The sequence below is a fragment of the Heloderma suspectum genome, chromosome 3 (genome assembly GCF_057233095.1).
Source record: "Heloderma suspectum isolate Gila_16-S chromosome 3, 16-S_ref, whole genome shotgun sequence".
Classification (NCBI taxonomy): Eukaryota; Metazoa; Chordata; class Lepidosauria; order Squamata; family Helodermatidae; genus Heloderma; species Heloderma suspectum.
Window position 1 is genome coordinate 235,798,636 of NC_139460.1, and position 24,356 is coordinate 235,822,991.

The following is a 24,356-nucleotide window of genomic DNA, read 5'->3' on the forward strand; positions in this document are numbered from 1 at the left end:
TATCGGAGGTTGTTGATAATTCTCCCAGCAATCTTAATTCCGACCTGTGATTCATCCAACCCGGCGTTTCTCATGATGTACTCTGCATATAAGTTAAATAAGCAGGGTGACAATATGCAGCCTTGTCGTACTCCTTTCCCAATTTTGAACCAATCGGTTGTTCCATGTCTGGTTCTTACTGTTGCTTCTTGACCCTCGTACAGGTTTCTCAGGAGACAGGTAAGGTGGTCTGGTATTCCCATCACTTTAAGAATTTGCCACAGTTTGTTGTGATCCACACAATCAAAGGCTTTAGCATAGACAATGAAGCAGAAATAGACGTTTTTCTGGAATTCTCTTGCTTTCTCCATGATCCAGCGAACGTTGGCAATTTGATCTCTAGTTCCTCTGCCTCTTCGAAACCCAGCTTGTACTTCCGGTAGTTCTCGGTTCGCATACTGCTGAAGCCTAGCTTGTAGGATTTTGAGCATCACCTTGCTGGCATGTGAAATGAGCACAATTGTGCGGTAGTTTGAACACTCTTTGGCATTGCCCTTCTTTGGAATTGGAATGTAAACTGACCTTTTCCAGCCTTGTGGCCACTGTTGAGTGTTCCAAATTTATTGGCATATTGAGTGCAGCACTTTAACAGCATCATCTTTTAGGATTTTAAATAGCTCAGCTGGAATACTGTCATCTCCGCTAGCTTTGTTGTTACTAATGCTTCCTAAGGCCCACTTGACTTCACTCTCGAGGATGTCCGGCTCAAGTTCAGTGACCGCACTCTCATGGCTATCAGGGACATTCAGATCTTTCCTGTATAGTTCTTCTGTGTATTCTTTCCACCTCTTCTTCATCTTATCTGCTTCTGTTATGTCCCTGCCTTCTTTGTCCTTTATCATGCCCGTCTTTGCACAAAACGTTCCCTTGAGATCTCCGATTTTCTTGAAGAGATCTCTAGTCTTTCCCATTCTGTTGTTTTCCTCGATTTCTTTGCATTGTTCATTTAAGAAGGCCTTCTTGTCTCTCTTTGCTATTCTCTGGAACTCTGCATTTCTTACTTTACTTGGCCCCAAATGGCATCATCCTGGGATGGATAAGCAAAAGGTGGCAGATCTTGTCCTTCTTCCCTCTCCTCCCAGTTCTGGTTGGAAGGGAAATAATTTAACATTGCCCCACCTCCTGACAAAATCAAGAAAGGCATAAAAAACAAGAACTGGCCAAGGAGGATTTTAATTTTTCTATAGCAAGCTATCTAGGGAGGCCTGCCTTGCACTTTGGGAGCCATGCCACTGGATGGATCAAGCATCATGATTAAAAGAAAAATAAATGGACAGACTGCACTGAAGTGTTCATCCTGCTGCATTGTCCTCTGCAGAATGAGTACTGCTTCCGTACTCTGTTAAATGCTTTTTTTGCAGTATGATCAGCCATCTGAGCAGTTTCTGAGCTCCAATGAGAGACTTCTAAACAGGGTCTGGACATTGTGGATGAAGACATGAAATGCTTTAGCACCAGACACACATTTTTTGATGACAAGGAATGAAAGGGAATGTGAAGATGATGATGATGATATAATTTTATTCAGCAGCTCATGCCAGTTTCTGCCTTTGGCATTCATTGGCAGTTTCAGCTGGCTGCAGTGGGGATTGCATACACTCATCCTGAGAACAAAAATCACCTGTATGTCTTGTGCCCTACATATAATGAGCATACAATAGGGAATATTCAAAGAAGCATGTAAGGATTGAGAATGAGCCGCAGCTTGCGGAAAAAAATATTTTGCAAATAAAGAAGCCTGTAGAAGTGAGATCTTTTTTTATTTCAACCAAAATACAACACAGGGTTTTAAAAAGTTTTCAGAGTGTGTAGCTGGGCTCTTTACAACTCTGATATATGTCTCCTTCTCTCCAGCACAAAACGTGGGTGAAAAAGAAAAAAAACTGAAACCTAATACATCACGACTAGCAGCATTGTGCCCACCTGGGAATGTTGCATTGGTGCAAAAGTGTGCAGTTGGCCCAGGAGGAGCATGCAAGGAAGCTAAAGTAATGGAGAGGGGGCATGGCAGATGTCATGATAGAAGATTACTCACATGGCCTTCAGCCACTCTTGAACAGGACCGGCGTCAAGGGTAGGCAAGGCTAGGCACCTGCCAAGGGCCCACACCCCAGCAGGGGCCCACTGACAACAGCCCCCTGGAGCTGCTCCTCCTCGTCACCATTGCAACCTGCTTGTTCACCTGCCTCTCGCTCTGTTCCTGACAATGGTGGTGGTAAGAAGGAGGGGCAGTAAATGCCACTGCCTACTTGACCATTTTCTCCCTGTATGTCACACATGCAAGTGATAACAATGATGAGAAAGAGGGCGCAGAGCAATAGCTGGTGACAATGGTGGTAAGGAGCTAGATTCACTGAGGAGGGGGCCCACTGAAAGTGTCTTGTCCTAGGGCCCTCAAAAACTTGGAGCCAGCACTGCTCTGGAGCCAGTCTCATTGGTGAAATCCTACGTACGTCCTGTTCTATAGGAAGCTGTTGAATTGCAACCAACAGGTAGCAAAGCAGGATGAATTTACCCTGCATAAGTAATTTTTCTATGCTATTTGGTGTTGCCAAAGTTTGTGCTTCCTTGGCTTGCGATATGAAACATGGTAACTCAAATGCTCAACGTTAAGCTGAATGCTGCAACCCCAGAGTTCTTTCTCCTACTCAAATTTTAATTCAAGCCAGAGAACAACTCAACTCCTTCCTTCCTCCCACCCACCTGCTCACCTGGCTGCTGCTCAGGTCATGATGATAAGAAGAGAGATCCCACAGCCATCCTCTGATACTTGGGGCACTGCTACAGCAGTAACCAAGGCACCAATATTTCTGGGAAATGTAATTTCCCCAGCTCTACTGATGTCCATTGGATGTTCTATGAATATCAGTAGCCCTGGGAAAATTGCATTTCCCAGAGCAACCTGTGCCTGGGTTACCATCATAGAAGGTGCCAGTGGGGTGGAAGAGATCTCTTTTTTCCATCTGCCGCTGTTGAAGCAGCAGCCAGGAAAGCAGGTGAGAAGGAGGGAAGTGAGTCTGGAAGTTGACAAGTGCATGGGAGAAAGGGATGTTAAGGTTCTTGGATGGTTTGGGAAAGGGGCCAGAATGGTTCACATGCCCAGTTATTTCAGATGGAGTGCGAAGTGGTTTGATATCACTTGTTACTGAGCTCAGAATTAATCACACTATTCTCCACTGGAGGCAGGGAGCTCAGTTTGCTGGACCCAATGACAAATCAAATTGGGAGGGAGGGTGACACAGCACTCATTAGAACATGAAAAAAACTTTGCCGGATGAGACCAAAGCTCCATTGTGTCCAACCTTTTTTATCTTTAAAAAGCAGCACCACCTGGTATTTACCCCCAACATCCAGCATTCAGAGACATACCATTGGTGTACATGAAGGTTCCAGCATCTGTATGAGGACCATGGTGCAGGATGATGTTTGACCATTTGTATTCCATAAGGTTTCTTCTGTAACAGTTACTATGGTGGAATTAGGGATGTCAGAGAAATCTGCAACAGAACCAAATGAGTTTGGATTTTTATGAATCCAACCTGCAGATTCTGCAGTGGGACCATTTTTCCCATGTTGGGAGGATTCCATGGACTCACAGACCATTTTTCTAACTTTCCCAAATTTTACCGAAATTTCATCGTAGAAAAACACACACACACAAATTTTTAACCAGCCAAAAACACACATGTCCACAATAGGCTAAAGTGTTAAAATGTGCATTTGGAGAGTATTTGAAAATGTGCATCTGGGGAGTATTTGCGCATTTTGGGGGTATTTGTACTTTTTTTGCATGTGCGAATTTTTGTGTAGATTCGCATTTGTGCAAATGTAGATACGAAAAGAATCTGAGTGTATTGACAGGTGGATGCCAAAATGAAAGGCATCTGACAATCGACGAAACACAGACAGAATGGATTTTACCCAGTTTGTACATCCCTAGTTGGAATGAATTGAATGCCATGCCTTACATAGTATTTTCAGCAGAGGTACAGATGCCTAGCCCAGCACTGTTTCTCCTGCTATCAGTGTTCTTCTCATCTGGATCCTCCACCTGCCACAGCCAGTTATAATTACAAAAAGGGAAATGATAGGAATAAGAATATAAAACCAGGACTTCCTATGTAATAATTCTATCATTAATTTGAAGGGTTTCTCTTCTAGCACGGGTCACTTAAGAATCTATTAAGCTTAGCGCAGAATCCTTCATACCCTGTAGGCAGCTTAACTGCAGGATAAAGGAGTGTGTATTCCTTCAGAGTTGATTGGCAGGAGTCAGGAGTGCTGTTTGATGTCGCTTTTTCTTCTTCTTGCAAAACCATCTCAACAGAAATATTACCAGAATTATTGGGATCATGCTGTTAACACAGATGAAATACAGAGGATAAGGTGCTTAAGGGTGTAATGTTGATAGGTGCTTCGTTTGCCTGTTTGATGCGCTTTTAGTCAATTACGCAGGATTTGCATAAGCCCTTCAACTATCTGGCACACCATAAACCACAACATATACTTACGATGCAGGGTATATATCACTAAATACTATCTATATGCTTCCAATGATGGCAGTCATTTCAGTGTGCAAGCTTCATTCATTTCTACTGCTGCTGGTCCCTATATCATTGCACTTGGCTAATGAAGTGTAATATATAATTTTAACATTTTGCGCTTAGTTTTCAATTTTGTGTCCTGTTTTTCTCTTTTTCTTCACATTACAAATACACGTTTGAGTGTGTTGCCATCACCTATGTGCCATGCAGCGTTGGTCTTGGATCAAGGAGACCTGGGTTCAAATCCATGTTCAGCCATGGAGCTGACTTAGATAATTTGGGCAATTCCTTTTCAGTCTAGCCTACCTTCAAGTCCATGGGGGAATGGAGGATGGAATATCCAGGTTGGCTTCAGAAGTATTAAACTGGGTTCTCTGGCAGCAGGACCTCCTTAGTCTCTGCACATCCATGGCAGCTTGCCAGAGGAGGGGGCTGCTAGCTCGCAATGTGTGGTGTTGTAGCACCACCCCTAAAGATGGCAAGAGGGTGACATTGCAGCTAGAAATTAAGAAGCGATCATGTGACAGAAGGAGCCAGTAAAATTCAACCTGTCCTATAAAGCTGCTAATCCCAGCCTAGCTCTCAATCTCAATTTAGCACTCACTCTCAGACTGAGGTGATCTCAGACTGCCTATCCCACCTGCCTGTATAACATAACCCAGATACACTGCTCTGAACTCCTTAGAAGAAGAATGGGATACAAATACAATAAATCTCTCCCTCCTCCTAATGCAGAGATGCACAACCTTTTTCATCCTGAGGAAGGGGGCTGGCAGCTACAAACAAGCATGCTCTCATATATACACCCTCTCCCCAACACACATCTCAGTGTACAGGGATGAGGAAGTTTAAACCACCCCTCCCTGACTGCTGAGATCTAGGGATCTAGGAAAGTGGGGTTGCTGGGTATTGGGAGAGTCCCCCAATGAACCTCAACAAGATAGCTGTTTCTCCACCACCAACAGCAGTTGGAAAACAGCGGTCTTGGATGCAGTGTTGCTGGAGGTCAGGAGAGTTTTTTGCCTTTCCCATCTTTCAAGCTTTTCTACATGAGGCTGTTAATTGGCTGTTAATCCACTGTATCAACTTTCAGTTTCATTGCAGAATTCATATCCAAGCACTACACAAGGAGCATTTCCTTTCCAGCTTTTCCGGTACATAGCCTCTAGGTGGCACTGTGGTATAGCAGAATAGTGCAAATACACAAGAGGAAATTGCACTTTCTGCCAGTTTCACAATTAAATGCCACATTTTCTCTACTCTAAAAAAAACTCACCAAAAGTGCTGATTAGACACAGAAGCAAAACTGGAGGGTCACAACATCATCTAAAGAACCCGTAAATAACTGTGAGTAGGGAATGATAACCACGCAATAAATGTCATGTGTAGAAAAGCCCTAACTCTCTACAGAATTGGTATTGACTATTAGGGGTGCAGGGGTCAACTGCCTGGGCTTTCTTTCTCTAGGAGTGATGTCTTTACACCTCATGACAGAATGACAGTTTCACTGGAGATCCACCACCAAGTAGGGGTGTACAAACCCCCACTTACCTGGCTCCGCCGGGTTCCGCAGCTGGGGGGAGGTGATCCGTTCCTACCACCCAGAATCCTTGATGGGGGGAGAGGTGATCTGTTCCTCCCCCCAAGAATCCTGCCTGGCCGGTTCCGCTCTGTGGCCAGGCTGCGGAGCCGCCGGCTGGGCCAACCCGCAGCAGGGCCTCCAGCTGCTGCCGGGCTGCTGCGGACGCAAATGGCATCCTGCAAGCCCGTCATAGGCTACATAAATATTTACATAGCCTATCACAGCTAAAGCAGGGACGCAAATGGCATCCCCTATGCCATTTGCGTTCCTGCTTTAGCCGTGATACGCTACGTACATATATACATAGCCTGTCACGGCCGGCGTAGGGATGCAAATGGCGGCTGCTACGACGGCCACCATTTGCAGCCGCAGCAGCCCAGCAGCAGCCAGAGCCGCCGCCACCGGAGCCGGAGCCGCAGCCAGGTAGGCTCCGTTCTGTGGGGCTTTCACGGGGTGGTGGGGCGGGTGGCTCTGTTCTGCCACGGATTCCGGGGGGCCGAATTCACTGGAATTTGGCACCCCGGGATCTGTGGCGGAATTCTCTAACATCCCTACCACCAAGCAATGTAGACAATACTGAGATAGGTGGACCAATGCCAGTTTCATGCCAGGATACTTCCTTGGGCATGACACCCTTAATGGGCCCTTCTGCTCCAGTGAGTCTGCCTTCTCATCAGCATTGTCACCTGCTGCTGCCGCTGCTCCTCTTCCTCATCGCTTTTACCATCTGCTCACTGGCCAGGGAGAGAGCCAATAAGCATGCACACCGTGTCATCTACCGCTCCTCCTTCACACCACCACTGTTGTCTAAGCCAAGTGAGAGGCAAGTGAAAAAGCAGGTTGCATGGTGAAGAGGAAGAGGTGTCAGTGGGCCCTCAGCAGGTGCCCAACCATGCCAACCCTTGACATTGGCTCTGAAGTGGACCAATGGCCTGACTTGATATAAAGCAGCTTCATATATTTATCTAGTGGGATTTTGTGTCCCGTGGCTCATAGGCCCAGGTCTTTATGTTCCACTATAATAGTATAATACTGCAAAACCTCTCGGTAGCTTTTGTATAAAGCATACTTTGAAGGCAAATTTGCAAATATATACTTACATAAAGATCTAAAAAAAAAACCCTCTACAACGCCGACGAGCACCTAGCACTATAATCATACTACATAGACTTTGCTCGGTATATAAACACATGTTGTTTGCAACAACAAGACAACCAGCGTGGTGTAGTGGCGAGAGTGTTGGACTGGGAGTCGGGAGATCTGGGTTCTAGTCCCCATTTGGCCATGGAAGCTCACTGGGTGACTTTGGGCCAGTCACAGACTCTCAGCCCAACCCACCTCACAGGGTTGTTGTTGTGAGGATAAAATGGAGGACGAGGAGGACTATGTATGCTGCCTTGGGTTCCTTAAGGAGGAAAAAAGGTGGGATATAAATGTAATTAAATAATAATAATAATAATAATAATAATAATAATCTGTTTTCTGTCCTTTTTCCTGACCATCTCATAACTTCAGAGAAGTATGTGTTAGAATGTGCTATCACATGGTGAACAGAGTTCTGGTTAGAATACAGATGTACAGACTTTGTTAAATCTGTTCCATCTGTGTTTCACAGATTGTCAGGCGACTTTCGTTCCACTCATTAAAATAATTGGATTTTTTTCTTTACCAGAATTTTCATTCTACTTCGCTAATTCAAATCAGCTCAAATCTCACCCCTTAAAGTGACAAACTGCTACACAAGTCCACAGAATCCACATGACTTGGAAAAACTAGTCTGCTACAGAAGCTGCCGATCAGATTCATAGAAATCCAAACCCATTTGCATCCCTTGTGGATTTCTCCGACATCCCTAGGTTGGAAGGCTGTATCCAAAACAGGAGTAGGAATTAACAGCCTATTACCATGTTGGGAGATCCATTCAAAAGTAGTATGTTCTAGCTGTAGTGATCATGCTTATTGCATTCAAAATTTTTATTAATGACTTGGATGAAGACATGGACGATATGCTATCAGATCTTAAAATGATACTAAAGCGGATGGGACTCCAAACAGCACAGAGGCCATGACTAAACCTACCATGATATATGCTAAATCTATACAAAAGGGAAGGAAACTAGCTAAGCGATAGTGAAGGCCACATTTATGGAAACTAATGTGACAAATATGAAACAATAATGAGGTAATTGCATTGCAAATATAATTTCAGGCTGCATAAACTAGAGACTTCATATAGTAGAAATGGAAGGTCATCGTAAAACCTATGCTCATTTAGAATGCAGGCAAAATGGTATCTTGGAAGAAAAAGTGGAATCTCAAAGAGAATGTTGTAGCTTGGGGTTCAAGTTTGTTGAAAAGGTGTTAATATTAAGCAAAGGACCAAGGGCACAAAAGATACAAGTGCTGCAAATGGAGAGGTTGTAATACTGCACATTATGGGTGTGGGTGTGGGTGTGGGTGTGGATGGGGGGAGAAAACCTGTATATGGGATAATTCTGGCTTCCATACCTATGTTCTAGGTCAGCCTTCCCCAAGCTGGTACCCTCCAGATGTTTTTGACTTCAACTCCCATCATCCCCAGCCAGCATGGCCAATGGTCGGGATGTTCGGAGTTGTAATCCAAAACATCTGGAGGGCATCAGGTTGGGGGAGGCTGTTCTAGATGGCTAAATGCTGGTGCAGTTAGCCTTGTCTGTGTAGCAAGATTCTGTTATGGGGAGCTATGTGCCACAACCTGCCAAATACAAGAACTGTCTCAACCTGGCTAATTCAGCTCAACCATGTGAGAGAATGCTAATTAAGCCAAGCATCCTAGGAAATTAACAGAAACAGTGTGGTCTATTGGAATAGGTAAATGTTTGTCCTAGGCCATAAAGGCACAAATTAGTCACTGTGGTACGCTGGCTTTGCTATATTAAATTTGTCCCATGTTGCTTATCATACAAACTTTATTCATAGAATTATAGAACAGCCGGGTTGGAAGGGGCCTACAAGACCATCGAGTCCAACCCCCTGCTCAGTGCAGGAATCCAAGTCAGAGCATCCCTGACAGGTGGCTGTCCAGCTTCATTTACATGTGATCTTTTAAGTGAGCATTAAGACTTTCTAGAAGACTTTTTAGAACATTTACCATGGTACATTGATTCTGAGTTTTTCATATTTTATCTCTGGGTTGTTGGTTTTTTACCCTGGCTTGATTTAATTGGAATCCTCACACTGGATTCAGTGAAGTGCTTCGTATATGAAGTAGGCCTGAGATTATTTTTTTTAGAGGTTACTTCAGATGACAACCTAATAAAAAAAGGTTACTTCAGATGACAACCTAATGCTATAACAAGAGAGGAAATTTTGGAAAGAACAACCATTTTATTATCTAAAGAAGTCTTGTTTAGGGTGCAATCCTATGCAATTATTATTATTATTATTATTATTATTATTTAGGGTGCAATCCTATGCTATTATTATTATTATTTAGGGTGCAATCCTATGCATTCATTATTTATTATTATTATTATTATCGTTGTTGTTGTTGTTGTTATGGATGCAGTCCTATGTATGTTTAGGCAGAAATAAGTCCTACAACTTCCAGAATCCCCCAGGAGCCACACTGGCTGGAGAATGGTGGGAGTCATAGGGCGCATTTCTGTCTAAACATGCATAGGGCTGCGCCCTGGAAATAACTAGCAAATACTGCACCTACTACACATATTCACACCTACACAGGTCTGTTGAACTCAGTTGCTGTAGCACAGCAGCACATGCTTTGCGGTGGAGCGCCTTTGGAGCTCTAACTTGTTCTGACTGAAACCCGGAGCAGAGTCACCACCCTACTGACATCGGAGCCACCAGCCCCCACTGATGCCTTGCCTGCAGAAAGGTAGTGCATCAGTCCTTGCACCTCCAGATAGTGCTGGCAAAGATACCTATCAGAGACCACAGAGAACCGCTTTCAGTCAATGTGCCCAGGACTGACCTAGATAGACCAATGACTTAGCATGAAGCAGCTTCCTATGTTCCTAAGTTGATTTTAGGTTTCCGAAACAGGCACGTGCATTAGGAATTTGCAGGGCAGTGCTTGCAAACAGCAAAAACCTTTTTCAACAAATAATGACCTAACTTTATTCTCTTTAAAGACTCTCAGATATTGATGGCTTCAATGGCATATGTTCAATTTCTGTCCATACTTTGAATGTTCAAATTAATTAAAGTAACATTTTAGACATATACTGGGCAGTTGGATTTGTTGGGTCTATTGTGGCTCCCAACTATGATTTCAAACCGTTATTAGGACGGTTTGTTTATTGCATTTTGTACTCAAACATCAAATTACAGCATGCCCATATATAAATTGTCAGTTTTGACTGCCAATCACCCAACAACCTGATCCTTTCAAAATCACTATCCTTGTGTACTTTGCAAGAAAAAGCCATGATTTATCTACATGTGGGCCTTTCATTATATATAAACACACACACACACACACTATATTGTTCAGTGAAACTTCTCAACTGTCACATTGTATGACACCAAACAAACAAATCTTGTTATTTTATATGCAGTATAAGACTAACTTCCCTCTCCTATCTAGTGTCTCCATGGAGGCCTTTCATGAATGATACTGTATGTGTGTGTTTTCTATTCAAGAATTAGCTTCATATGAAAGACCTCTGCAGGCTGACAGAATTCTAATGGAATACTAGTGTGAACCAGCTAGGTCATCATTATATTCTTAAACCTCCTTTGTAAATTTGTTCCTGATTAAACAGTACATTCTAATTAAACGTGATACTAGTCAACAGAGAATACTGAAGTTGCCCCTCGCAACCCTTTCAGCATGGCTCATTTATGAATGAAAGAGAAGCCTCCATGGGGTTGGAGAGCAAGTCAGGCACTCTGTTCAAGTTCTTCTCTACTCAGAGAGAGAGAGACGTTGAGTTTCTAATTAGTGCTGTCTACAGCGCTGTGTTGTGGCATGGGTGCCAGTCATCAAGGCTACCGAGTGCCCTCACAGAGATTACCACCAAGCTACTCTATTTCACGTGGGCAGGATTCAAGCTCGCAATCAAGAAGTGACTGAATTAATATCCATGTACTAATTGCACAATGGCCGGGTTTGGATAACATGCTGCAACTCGTTGTGGGTTGTTTTTTAGGCTGCAGCGCCCTAAAACAGACCATGGGTTGTGCGGCAGTTGTTTTACCCTGACGTAACCCATGCTCTCTGGGTTCACACAACATTACAACCCCTGAGCAGGGGTTTCATATTCAAAATGGTGGCCACATGCACCACAGCACAGCCTCACCCTGGGTAACCCTGGAAGGTAGATGAAATAACCCACAGTAGGCTGCCATGCCATGCAAACAGCCCCAATATATCCGGCTTCTTTCAGCTAGCTTTGCTTTAAATGGGGGCCACAAGACAAGGATATATACACATCCTCAGAAAGCCTTTGCATTTTGTTAATAGACCAAGTTCAGTTTTTTTTTTAAAAAAATTAAAGGATAGTTCACTGTTTCCTTATAAGTGAAAACTGAGACATAAAACAACTAGTCCTCCCAATACACATTTTCTGTGACAGTGATTAATAGCAACCACTAAAAGCTAAATGTGTATTTCAGTGCATGTAGTCTAGAGGAAAATGTAAGAAGACATCCTTCATTTCTTCAATCTTCCCTCTTTCTATACTCTACTATGGTTACATATGAAAATGTCTTTGAATTTCTAAGTCCACAATTCCTAGGAAACCTGGAATTCTTCATGAGGGAGGGAAAAGGAAAGGAGCTTATGAATATACTGTGTATATTGTAATTAAGAGGATGAATTTGGAACTGAAGGGGTTCCAGACCAGTACAGAAACCCTGTCCCAAAAATGACCTGAGTCCAAAGCATATTGAATTGAACATTAGCCATCTCTCATCAATTCCTATCCCCATGCAAGCAAATTTACCTCTGTAAAGTGGGGGGAGGGCATGTTGCAGAGAGATTAGGGCTTCTAGGGCTCATCCTCAAGGCCTTTATGGAGGGTCATGGGAGTTGTAGTTTCCTATAACTCACATTTCAATGAATTGGGCTGGAAGGCAGAGGAAACAACATATCACATACATAGGGATGGCAGAGAAATCCGCCACAGAATCCAGTGAGGCCAGATTCTTTAGAATATGGCCCCCCGGAGTCCATGGCGGAATGGACTACCCCCCGCCACCCCCCAAAATCCCCCCGGGACAGACCCTACCTAGCGGCGGCTGGTCCGGGTCGTCATCTTCATTCTGCAGCCATCCGCTGCCAGGCTGCAGAACAAAATGGTGTCCAGTGTTGTTGTTGTTCAGTCGTTCAGTCATGTCCAACTCTTCGTGACCTCATGGACCATAGCATGCCAGGCCTTCCTGTCCTCCGCTCTCTCCCGGAGCATGCTCAAGTTCATATTCATTGCATCAGTATCTAGCCATCTCATCCTCTGCCGTCCCCTTCTCCTTTTGCCTTCAGTCTTTCCCAGCATCAGGGTCTTTTCCAGGGAGTTTTCTCTTTGCATTAGGGGGCCAAAATATTTGAGCTTCAGCTTCAGTATCTGTCCTTCCAATGAGCACTCAGGGTTGATTTCCTTTAGGATGGACTGATTTGACCTCCTTGCAGTCCAGGGGACTCGTAAGAGTCTTCTCCAGCACCACAGTTCGAAAGCATCAATTCTTCGGCGCTCAGCCTTCCTTATAGTCCAGCTCTCACAGCCATACGTTACTACTGGGAAAACCATAGCTTTGATTAGACAGACCTTTGTCGGCAAGGTGATGTCTCTGCTTCTTACTATGCTGTCTAGGTTTGCCATAGCTTTCCTCCCAAGGAGCAAGCGTCTTTTAATTTCCATCACAAAAAGAGCAGGGACACAAATGGCATCCGCTACGCCATTTGCGTCCTTGCTCTTTGCCATGATAGGTTATGTAAATATTTATGTAGCCAATCACGGCAAAAGGCAGGGACGAAAATGGTGTCCCCTACACCGGACGCCATTTGTGGCCGCAGTCCGGCAGCGGACGGAAGTCCAGCTGCGGGCGGCCCTGGCCAACGGCTCTGCGGACTCACCGCGGAGTGGAGCCAGCCAGGGAGGATTCCAGTGGGAGGAACGGATCACCTCCCCCCCCCCCGCAGACTCCCTCAGCGGACTGGTGAGTATGTTCCGTACACCCCTACACATACTTCAGCTAAGGTGGCCAAATATGGTCAAAAAGAGGACAAAAAAGGATGCCAATCTGTATAAAATTTGCATATGCTAATTTTTTTATGTAACAATGCAAACTTAGAAATAATTGTTATAATTTAAATAGAAACACATTATATCTCACCACTGGGTGGAAGGTTGTGACTAGGTGACCTCTGTGCCTCGCTCAGTCTGCTTTGATGGCTGACTTCAAGGCCCAGCTCCTCCTTCTGATGCTCCTTTATCATTAATCCAGACTTGGACTGGATTGCCCTTTAAATAGAGAATGCGCCTTCAAAATAGAGGGCTGCCCTCTGTAAAAGAGAACACATGACCACCCTGGACAGAAATGACAGTCCTGAGCATGTTCAGGAATATGCAGGCCTTAACAATAAGCTCTATAAGAACTCTTCTGTCCACAGTTACCCCCTCCCAGCCACTGCTGCTGTCTCCCCCCACCCCCTACCCCACCTCTTCACTGGAAGCTGGAGGTAAGATCCTTGCAGTGTGATGTTTCCAGGGTCTTCGACAGAAAACTCAGAAAGACCCAAGTTCGATATCTTGGGGGCAGGGGCATTATTAGGTTCTTAAAAGATACTGGGCACAGGCCCATAACACAAATTTGCATGCATGCATATATATATATATATATACACACACACACACACACACACAGTCTAAGCGCACGTTTAATGTGTGGTGTGGTGTGGTGAGTTTATAGATTAAACATCTTCTGATTAGGATCTCTAATCCTCTGGGTGACTTGACAGTTTTTACTTTTTGTTTTAGATTTTGAGAAAAGGAAACTTTATGCATGGCTAGCGCAAAAGCCACTGTACCTAACTGTCTGAACTTTGGCAGGCTCAGTCATCTCTGTAGGGGCTGCCAGGTCCCCAAATTCCATGCACATATGTGGAAGCACAAAAAATATGTATAGCTCTTTGCTTTGACGCATTTTCTTGAAAAAAGCAAACTTTACCTGTGGCTAGCACAAAAGTCACTGTACATAACTGCCTGAAATTTGGCAGGTTCCATCAGCTCCATGGAGGCTGCCAGGTTGCCAAATTCCATACACTTATGTGGAAGAACAAAGAAATTATAGATCTTTGCTTTGACACATTTTCTTGAAAAAAACAGATTTTACCTGTGGTTAGCACAAAAGCCACTAGGCCCACCTGTCTGAAATTTGGCAGGCTCAGTGAACTCTATGGGGGCTGCAAGATTCCCAAATTCCATGCACATATGTGGAAGCACAAAAAAATTATAGCTCTTTGCTTTGACAGATTTTCTTGAAAATAGCAAATTTTACCTGTGACTAGCACAAAAGCCACTGGACCTAACTGCCTGAAATTTGGCACATTCAATCAGCTCCATGGGGGCTACCAAGCCTCTAAATGTCATGCATTTACCCTACAAACTAAAAAGGTTATGGATGTTTTTGTTTTCCAATGCAAGTCAATGGGAAAATGTAAAAAAAAAAAAAAAAAGGCAATTAGGACAGCTCAAAAGATGTGGGGCACAGCTCAAATGATCTGGGGCCCATTCCCAGGTGGCCCCTTCTCTAATGATGCTCCTGCTTGCGGGGGATACAATTGTGGGAGCTAAAAAAGAAAAGAAAAGGGGGGGGAGCCCTTCCATTGGTCCCAATGGAGGCTTTTTTTCTTTCTTTAGCTCAGGGTCGGGGGAGAAGGATTTAGGAAAACAAGTGATCAGGAGGCTTGTATAACCAAGGTTTATCTAATAGGGCATTAACAGTATAGATTCCCTCCCCCCATCCCAATTAAATTTCTTTATTAAACCACATGGGAGACAGATATTTTTCATGTATAGCACAAAAAAATGTGTCATCTGAATAATTTTCTTATAAGCTTTCTTAAAGAGTTCTATTTCATCAATGCATGGCCTTGATCTAAAGATAATAATAGACAAAATTGTACTATGCTCTGTACTTTGATGTGATGAGCTACTCTGTGAGGACAGATAAGTTATCTGTCTTATATCATTATTATGCCCATTTCTGTACACAGAAATGGATCTGCAAACTGGCTTTGCTAATCCAAGGACTGATCTACACTTATGGTTTTTTTCATTTCCAATGGGGTTTCACCACCCGTCTTTCACACTACACAATACCCACCTCGAATTGGAACCGGAATTTCCCACTTCCATGCTCCCATTTTCAATACCCTGATATCCCGGTATTTCCCCTTAATGTGCTCTGATTTTCTGCCTTCACTACCATATCTGGTTATAATCCCCTCCCCTGCCTGTCCATATACGGCGGTGTTTGATTTCCCTCCTGTCCAATCACAGTTCTCGACGGCCCCATGTTGACTTCCGGCTACTGATCACATAGCTTCCTCAGCACTCAATGTTTCCTCAGCAACAAGCAAAGAGCTGGATGTGCGCGTGCTTGTCTGATCTCAGAAGCTAAGCAGGGTCGGCCCCGGTCAGTAGTTGGATGGACGACCACCTGGGAATCAGCCTTCCTGCATTCCTCCAGTTTTACCCCCTTCTATCCCCCGCTTTGGCTGTGTTGTTGTTTTTTTTAATTAAGGCGTTATCTTCTAAGAATTGTGGCTTCTCCACAATTTTTTTTCCCTAATTCAGGTAGGGATGTCAGAGAATTTCGCCACAAATCTCAGGGAGATCTCAGGGAGACCACAAATCTCTGGCATTCAGCCCCCCGAAATCGGAGGGAAAACGGTCTCCCCCCCCCCGCCCCCCTGGGACAGGACTTACCTTGGGTGAATCTTCCTGGTGGCGGCGGCTGCAGCAGCGGTTCAGCGGCGGCCGGTCTTCTGACCAGCTGCCGCCACCGCCATTTCCAGTAAAAAAACAAAAAACACAAAAAAACGTGATAGGCTACGTAAAGATTTACGTAGCCTATCATGGCTAGATTTTTAAAAAATACCGTGATAGGCTATGTAAATGTTTACGTAGCCTATCACGGCTGATAGGCTATTTGCGTTCCCCTTATTTTCGCCGTCTTAGTCTACGTAAATGTTTACGTAGACTAAGACGTGTCGAAATAAGGAACGCAAAAGGCTGAGCAATGTACCTGCTCTTATTTTCCACATGGGTGGGATCTGAATTTAGGGATGTCAGAGAATTTCTCCACGAATCTCGGGGAGGCCAAATGCCAGCGCATTTGGCCCCCCGAAATTGGTGGAGAAATGGTCTGCCACCCCTCCGCCACCCCTCCGCCACCCCCCCCCCCGGGACGGGACTTACCTTGTTCGAATGTCCCTGGCGGCGGCGGCTCCAGCGGTGGTGCGGCGGCGGCAGCTGCGGCGGCCGGTCTTCCGACCGGCTGCCGCTGCCGCCATTTCCAAGTAAAAAAACAAAAAAACAAACAAACGTGATAGGCTATGTAAAGATTTACATAGCCTATCATGGCTAGATTTTTAAAAAACACCGTGATAGGCTACGTAAATGTTTACGTAGCCTATCACAGCTGACTTTGGGGGGGGGGGAAGCGCGTACGCAAATGGCGGCGCCCATGGGCGCCGCCATTTGTGTTCCTTATTTTGGCACGTGTAGTCTACGTAAACATTTACGTAGACGACGGCGAAAATAAGGGGAACGCAAATAGCGTTGCTCTGATTTTTGCCGTAGTCTACATAAATGTTTACATAGACTACACGTGCCAAAATAAGGAACGCAAATGGCGGCGCCCATGGGCGCCGCCATTTGCATACGATTGGGGGCTGCAAACATTAAACTGTCCTATGAATATGTCCCTACTGCAAATGGAAGAGGAGTTACTGGATTGGGAGCACATCTTTAGTTTGGGTTCCAAATACACTGCTGTTCTCCTTGTTTCAAACTACTGGACAGGGATATGTTGGGTCACCTAGGGTGGAGTTCATGGAGAGCAGCCTTTATATGGATGCTGTAAAGCCCGACTGTTCTCTGTAGATTCACCTGAGTTTTCAGCATTATCACTGAAAATATTGTAAATGACAGTTTGTTCTAATGCACACCAGTAAAATAAAAACCATGTTCCCAACAATGTGGAAACTCTATGGATAAATCTGCTGGAATGAGTCAGCATGAGAAATACCAAAATACAACAGAGTATTCATTAGCAAGGACTAGGTAATTTTAGACCCCGGACTTAATGGTTTTATGGCAGCAGGGGGCGGGGGCTTCAAATGGCCATTCATATTACTTCAGTTGTAAAGCACAAAACTAACATTTCTCCCCTGCTTAAATCCCCCCTTCCATGCTTTACAACTGCTTCTGATATCTTACAGCAACAACACTGTTTGCCAACCCTGATTTTTATATATATATATATATATATATATATATATATATATATACACACTCTGAGGGTGTGCAGTTTTGCATTTTAAACTCATTTAAATCGTAGCACCATCATGACAACAGGAATAAAATGCCCTCATTACCTGCCACTCTCTGGATGGGGGTGGGGAGGGGGCTAGGTTGCAGTGCTGCACCACCAGCAAGAACGGCAGGCAGAAAGTACCACACAGGTTTTCTATAGATCAATACTGCAGACCCTAAATACAGAAGAACATTTTGCTATTTCAAAGGTTCTTCATTATGCTATGACAGAGGAGACAAGTGAAAACTGGCAAGACAATAAAACTGAGATTATAACTTTGCATATCAACCTTTATAACATTAATTGGGAAGGTCTGGAGATGTGTGGCATAATGATGGTGGAAATGACGGATGCAATTAATGATTGTGTTTCAGAGGCATTATTGGAAGCTGTTAATGCTAAGATCTTGTTCCAGCTAATGACCAGGACAGTGCTAGGAAATTAGAAAGAGTTGAGATGCAGGGGTCATGAAACCACATTGTGATTAATATGATCCAGCAGAGCAACCATAAACAGAGAGTGCCTAAACTCAAAAAGCATGACTTCAAAACAGGCAGGCCAGCTATGAATGCAATATTCACACGTTGATTAAAAGCATCAGCAGATATTGGGGGATTGTTATTTTTTACTTTATTTGGTAGAATGGCTACCAAGCAAAATGTCCTGTTAACCTCTGTGCATAGTACAGATTGAGTTCCTATATGACTTTTCCAAGACTGCTTGCCAGAGAAATAACATCTCAAAGTGCCACAGTTTAAATGTACACCATACTTGCACTATGTGATGACAGAATTGTTCAAGTATTTTACAATGAGCAAGTGACAACTGTTCCTGGATGGTGCTGTAGCACTCCCCCCCCCCCATAACAAAGCAGAATGCATTGCTGTTATATAAAAAATAAAGAATTCATATACACGTGATTGAGGTGGTAAGTGCCATATGGGTTGCTTTTGCTATTAATTCACCACACACCAAAGGACAAGAAACAAAGGCAACCTTAAATGGAGTAGCAGATGGAAGCTGAATTACAGAGTGAATGTGGAAGGGAGAAATACTGGAGGTTTCTTTGATGTTTCCACTGTGGCTGCCGACATTGCTGAAAAGGCAGGATGCCTTTCCAGTTTAAGAAAAAGGATAGCCTCTTCAGCAGCTCAAGTGGCTGAAGTGGGACTTCTAAAGAGTCCCTGTCTGTGCTCACGGTGCTTGCTGTGTGGTTTCTGCTGCCTCTCATTGCATTCTTCAACTTCCAACCCTTAATAATATTTTAACCCTGTTATATTTCCCTTTGGCTGTTAACTGGATCTGTATTCTTCCATTTTTATTTCGAACAGTGTATAAGGAGCAGAAAAGTAACTAGCAGTGCAACCTACAGAGCACTTACACCAGCACACATGCACTTAAATCGAGTCAATTTCTTCTGGTTAAGTACACTTAATAAACGGTTTGTCCATCACACCCCACGGTTTCATTCTAGCAGAGGGTTGAAGTTGGACCACCTGCTGCCAGACACAATTGAAGGGTTCTGACGACATCATCTAAAAGACCAAGCCTGAAGCCCAATATTTTCTTTTGGTACAATCTGTTTGTATTCATAGAATCACAGAATCATAGGGTTGGAAGGAGCCTACAAGACCATCGAGTCCAACCCCCTGCTCAATGCAGGAAGCCTGATTCTCAGGAAGTCTCTCATCCAAGTACCAACCAGGGCTGACCCTGCTTAGCTTACCACAACCATTTCCAGATGCATCAGAAGTAAAGTTTTTTTTTGGGGGGGGGGGGTTAATAAAAAGTGTGCAGAATGAGCAAATCTGTCCTATTATTCATTATTTTTATATATTCAGTTAGGGCCATCAGTGTAGAAAGAACTGTACAGAAAACAGAGCTGGGACTGGGTGGGGGGAAGGGGGATATGAAAAACCTAATGCTAGGAAAACCTGAAGGTCCTCAAAGCAGAAGGAAAAGTCAAAGAAGTCAAATGCTAGAGATTAGTGTGCAGAGAACTGTTCCCCCTTCATCTACTGAACAGATGACCCAACCAACAATAATCGTTGTGAAAACTGACAGAACATAGCATAGATAAACCACTTGCAGCATAAACCACTTGCATAGATAAACCACTTGCTTATAGAGCATAGATAAACATAGAGCATAAATAAAGATAGAGCATAGTAATGAAAAATAACAGAAACATAGAACATAGATAAACATAGGGCACAGAGCACAGGTAAACCACTTCCAGCACAGATAAACTACTTGTTTATCTCCATGCACATGGCATGAAATTGAGAACAGGAACGGCATGTATTAGTATTACGTCCATTGCCAGCTTCCTGGATGTGCAGTTCCAAGAAGGACTCTGCACATGGAAGCTTTCCTCCACCTACCTCGTACCCCAGGTGGATCAGAGCCTTGGTATTTAAAATATGTCCAGGTCTTCTGACCCAATATCATGATTTTTCTGAAATGTGGAAATGAAAGCAATACCAAGCTTTGTACTCCTTGAGCTGGTAAGAGATTTCAGCATCCTGCAAATTGTTTTCCCAAAGGAAATATGCCACGTGCCCCAGTTTTTGTTATGGCAGTGTACATATTGGTACAATTTCATTTCAGTTTTTTTGAGATTTGATAGTTTCCCTCAAAACAACTGAGGAATTGGCTCTTTCCTTGCTCAGGAAATGGTAGCAAAATCCTGTCATCTCCTTCAGCAATGGCAAAATGGCTACCACCATATATCGTAAATGTGGTCCCAGAGCACATGACGCAATCAACCTGCTGAAACTAAGCAGGTCAGGGTCTGGTCAGTGCCTGGATAGGAAACTGCCTGGGAACCCCATGTGTGCCACCTTGAATTCTATGATGTTAGAAAGGCAGGATAGAAATGCACTAAACAATCTAGCAATTAAATAATAAAACCCAATTCAACTATGTGCAAATTAAAGCATGCAAATGGGATGTGATTCTTTCTAGAATATAGAAGCCTTTGATGTATAAAGGCATCAGCTGTCCATCCCTTAAAAAATGTACTCCTTTGTTATATATATTGTACATAATATACTGCACAGGGCATATGGCTGTACCACACAGCTAGAATGATATGCAGTGGTATTATAAAGTCCTTAAGGAGTTAATATTTTTGCTCTTGGCAAGACTAGGGCAAGGTATTTCTCCTTTTCAAATCAGCCAGCAGAACGTCAATGGATTTTACTGCTGCTGCAGAATAATACTGCAGAAAACTATGCAGGTGGTGTTTTGTGAGTATATAAATGAGAGATTACAGATGCATATTTACTAACTGTGTTCAAAATTGTGTGCTAAATTATGCCAGAAATCTTTACAGGCCTCAACAGCTTGTTCGGCTGCGATATTAAAAACAATGCAAACACTATCAGGAAAGCAAAATGAGAATAGTTCATGTATACTAAAACTCCAGAAGGGCACGATCAGCATGGAGAAACTAGCTAATGGCCCTGAATTCCTTAAGAGGGTTTAAGACAGTGATAATGACAGCGCATACATAATCGTTTATTTTGATTTGCAGAAAGACATTGATAGACTGTTCCTCCCGACAGGATTTTACGTAAGATGTGAGCTTTTGGACTGCAGCTCTAGAACACAGAAAATTGATAAAGAGCTGGGTCATATGATAAAGCAGATGTTATTTATCTGTGGAAAGCCCAAAATGAAAACTTTGCCATGGATGCACATCAGAGGAATTGCAAGCATAAAATATGAATCAAGCGCTATTCAACAGGTTTCAGAGCTCATTAATAAATGGAACAAGTGGCACTAATAAATGTGAAGCATGGCACAGAGTATAAAGCTAATCAAATGGAACTCCAGTGGAAGGAAAGGAGAGAAAAATGTTGGAGGATTATTTGTGGTTGCAGTGGGGAGTAGAGAGGAAAACACCAGAAAACACCAGCACATAGCTGGAATGAAAACAGGCCTCAGCCTTTAGTAGTTCGGAAGATAAATGGCAAGAACCTGAGTAGGGTGGCCACTTACACATTGCCAAAAATAGAGGAAATGCATCACAAAAACAAAGAGGACAAAAAAGGACACTGATTTGCATTAAATTTACATATGCTGATTTGTGTATAGAGACATATTTAGAAATAATTACTGTAATTTAAACAGAAAGTCAAGAAATTTCACCATAGTGGGGAAGCCTGTTACCAGATGACCTGTGTACCTGCTCAGTCTGCTGTCCAGGTGAGGGGCAATGTGAAGGCCCCTCCTCTCCCTTCTTATGGTTCTTTATCTTTAAACCAGATTTGGACCACACTTCCCCTCAAATACAGGACACCTTCAAACTGAGGACTGTCTTCTTTTAGTCCTTCAGACTGTCTTCCTTTAGTCCTTTACTGTCCTTTGTAAAGTAGGGCAAATGGCCACCCTCACACTTGAGTGTGATGGTGCCCATTCTGGCTTCTGGGTATGAAACTTGGAGAAGAATGAGGCAAGGAAGAGGCTGATGTATGTCCTTCCATAGGCCCATATCCAGCCCCAGTGGGCATGGCTCCTAACCATTCCTCAGTCATGGGACTCACTCAAAAATCACCCAGAAAGCACAGCCCTGAGATGCCCAAAACAACACACTGTCTGCTGACCAAGGGGGTCTTGTTACTGGAGGAAACAAGAGATTAAATTGAAGTATACTATCTGGATGCCTGTATTTGCATGTATCACCTTTGCAAGCAGGTGTAAAGGTATATCTACCCCTAGAGTGCCATCAACCTATGTGCTTGAATCAGGTATCAACCATGATGTTTTCATATCATGGTTGATATGAGAACATATCATGTTTCATATGACGAGTCAGTAATTCTGCAATTTCATATCCAAGTTCTTTAAAAGCTTTTAGATAAAAGCCAGTAGGGTCTGGACATCCATTTTCTGCTTAAACTATCAGTTTGCTCTCAGTCCTCTTCAGAACCCAATAAGTGAAACTTCCTTAGATTTGACATTAAGGAATAGTTCAGGTGCTGGCACTGGTTTTGCATGGATTTTTTTTTAAAGGAAGACAAAGAATTGCCAGTAGCATTGCAAATCTAGTGACTGGAACGTGGTGTTTTAAATCTAGTGACTGGAACATCTAGTGACTGGAACGTGGTGTTTTAAATCTAGTGACTGGAACATTATTGTATCCCAAAAACATTGATTGAACTGGATGTTTGGATAAACGGGAATAAGGTTTGCATACGGTTAAATTGTCGTATCTCACACAGGTGACACAAACTCAGTTCCGACAGGACATTTGGATAACTGAGGTATGGATAATGAGATTCTACAGTATAATCAGTGATCTATAATACTGTAAACATATTAATTGAATTACTTCTTCAGAAGACATTAAATGCATCAGGAAACACATCAGGCATTGACATGGCAAATTTGCCATATAATAGTTGACAATGAAAATAATTGTTTTATTATTAAACAGAAGGTAGCTGTGATAACAGCATTAAATAACCTTTCATTTCTGCAATCACTTTCTATTTGCATATTATTACAGGATTAAAATAAAATGAAATATTTTCAAATATATATGTCATATATATTTAACTTTCAAATATATTTGAAGCATATTTGAAAACTATTTGAGAAATGTTTAATGGGCTGCATTTAAACACAGGCTCCCAACAGTAAAGAAAAATAACGGAGAATGCTTCAGCAGCAACTAGAATCTAAAGGAACCATATTTTTTTTCCTGAAGCAATATAATGTGAAGGCATGAGAATGTGTTGCGACATAATTGTCTCTCTTGGATGATAAACTCAGGAACCATGCAGGAATAACAAGGTCAAATGATTCAGGGCGTACAGCTCATTCATAATGATCTATCCAACACTGAGCAGCCAGAGAGCATAATGACTTGAAAAAGCATAAACATTCAGAACTGTACGTTGGCAAACTTATAATCATCATCTAGATTCAGATGAGGACACTGACAGACACTCCTTTTGGCAGAATCACCTAAGAAGGACAGAAGTCCTCCCATGGTCCCATCCTAACAACATTTAAATTACTTCGGTGGGATCCTACTCCTAGCCCCACATTTGCTTAGAAGGAAGCACCGTTCAGCTATATGGGACTTGGTGTGAGTTCTCTCAAGTATGTTCATTATGTGATAACTGCAGCTGTGAGTGATGACTGCTACATGCCAAACAGCCATCGCAAATCAACCACCAGATGCAGAACTTTCCGATCACCTGATGCTACTTCAAACATAATACTGCTACCCTTGCCTACTGCCATCATTTGCTTTTCCCACCTGCCTTTGCATGCTTATCACTGTCATTTTTATTTAATGATCATGCGTAATAACGGCTGGCTAATGCTGCCAACTAATAAAGGTGGCATTGTCATATTTATGGCCAGTAGTCCTTGTTAAACACATGCATGCACGTTAAAGTAGAAATGACAGTAACAGCCAGTTATCGTAGTCAGCTGCTGAAGCAGAGGGAAAGATGGGGAGGGGGAGAGCAGCCGGAGCCAAATAACCAGGCCTGTTTCATGAGCATCATGCAGCTTAGCAACTTTTGCCACCACTGGTAAGTAGAAATGCAAACCCACAAAGAACTACTCTGAAGGTTCAGAGGCAATTCATAGTAAATATTCCCCCAGATGTCATATGGATATGTGAA

General features: G+C 43.2%; 1 protein-coding gene across 1 annotated transcript in view; it reads right to left on the reverse strand.

Annotated features, from left to right (window-relative positions):
• NPS (neuropeptide S) overlaps window positions 1–24,356 on the reverse strand; it is a 70,523-nt gene that overhangs the window by 40,178 nt on the left and 5,989 nt on the right. Inside the window, exon 2 of the mRNA XM_084845657.1 lies at window positions 4,249–4,394. Within this exon, the coding sequence (XP_084701783.1) occupies window positions 4,249–4,394 (146 nt within the window). The remainder of the gene's footprint in view (window positions 1–4,248; window positions 4,395–24,356) is intronic.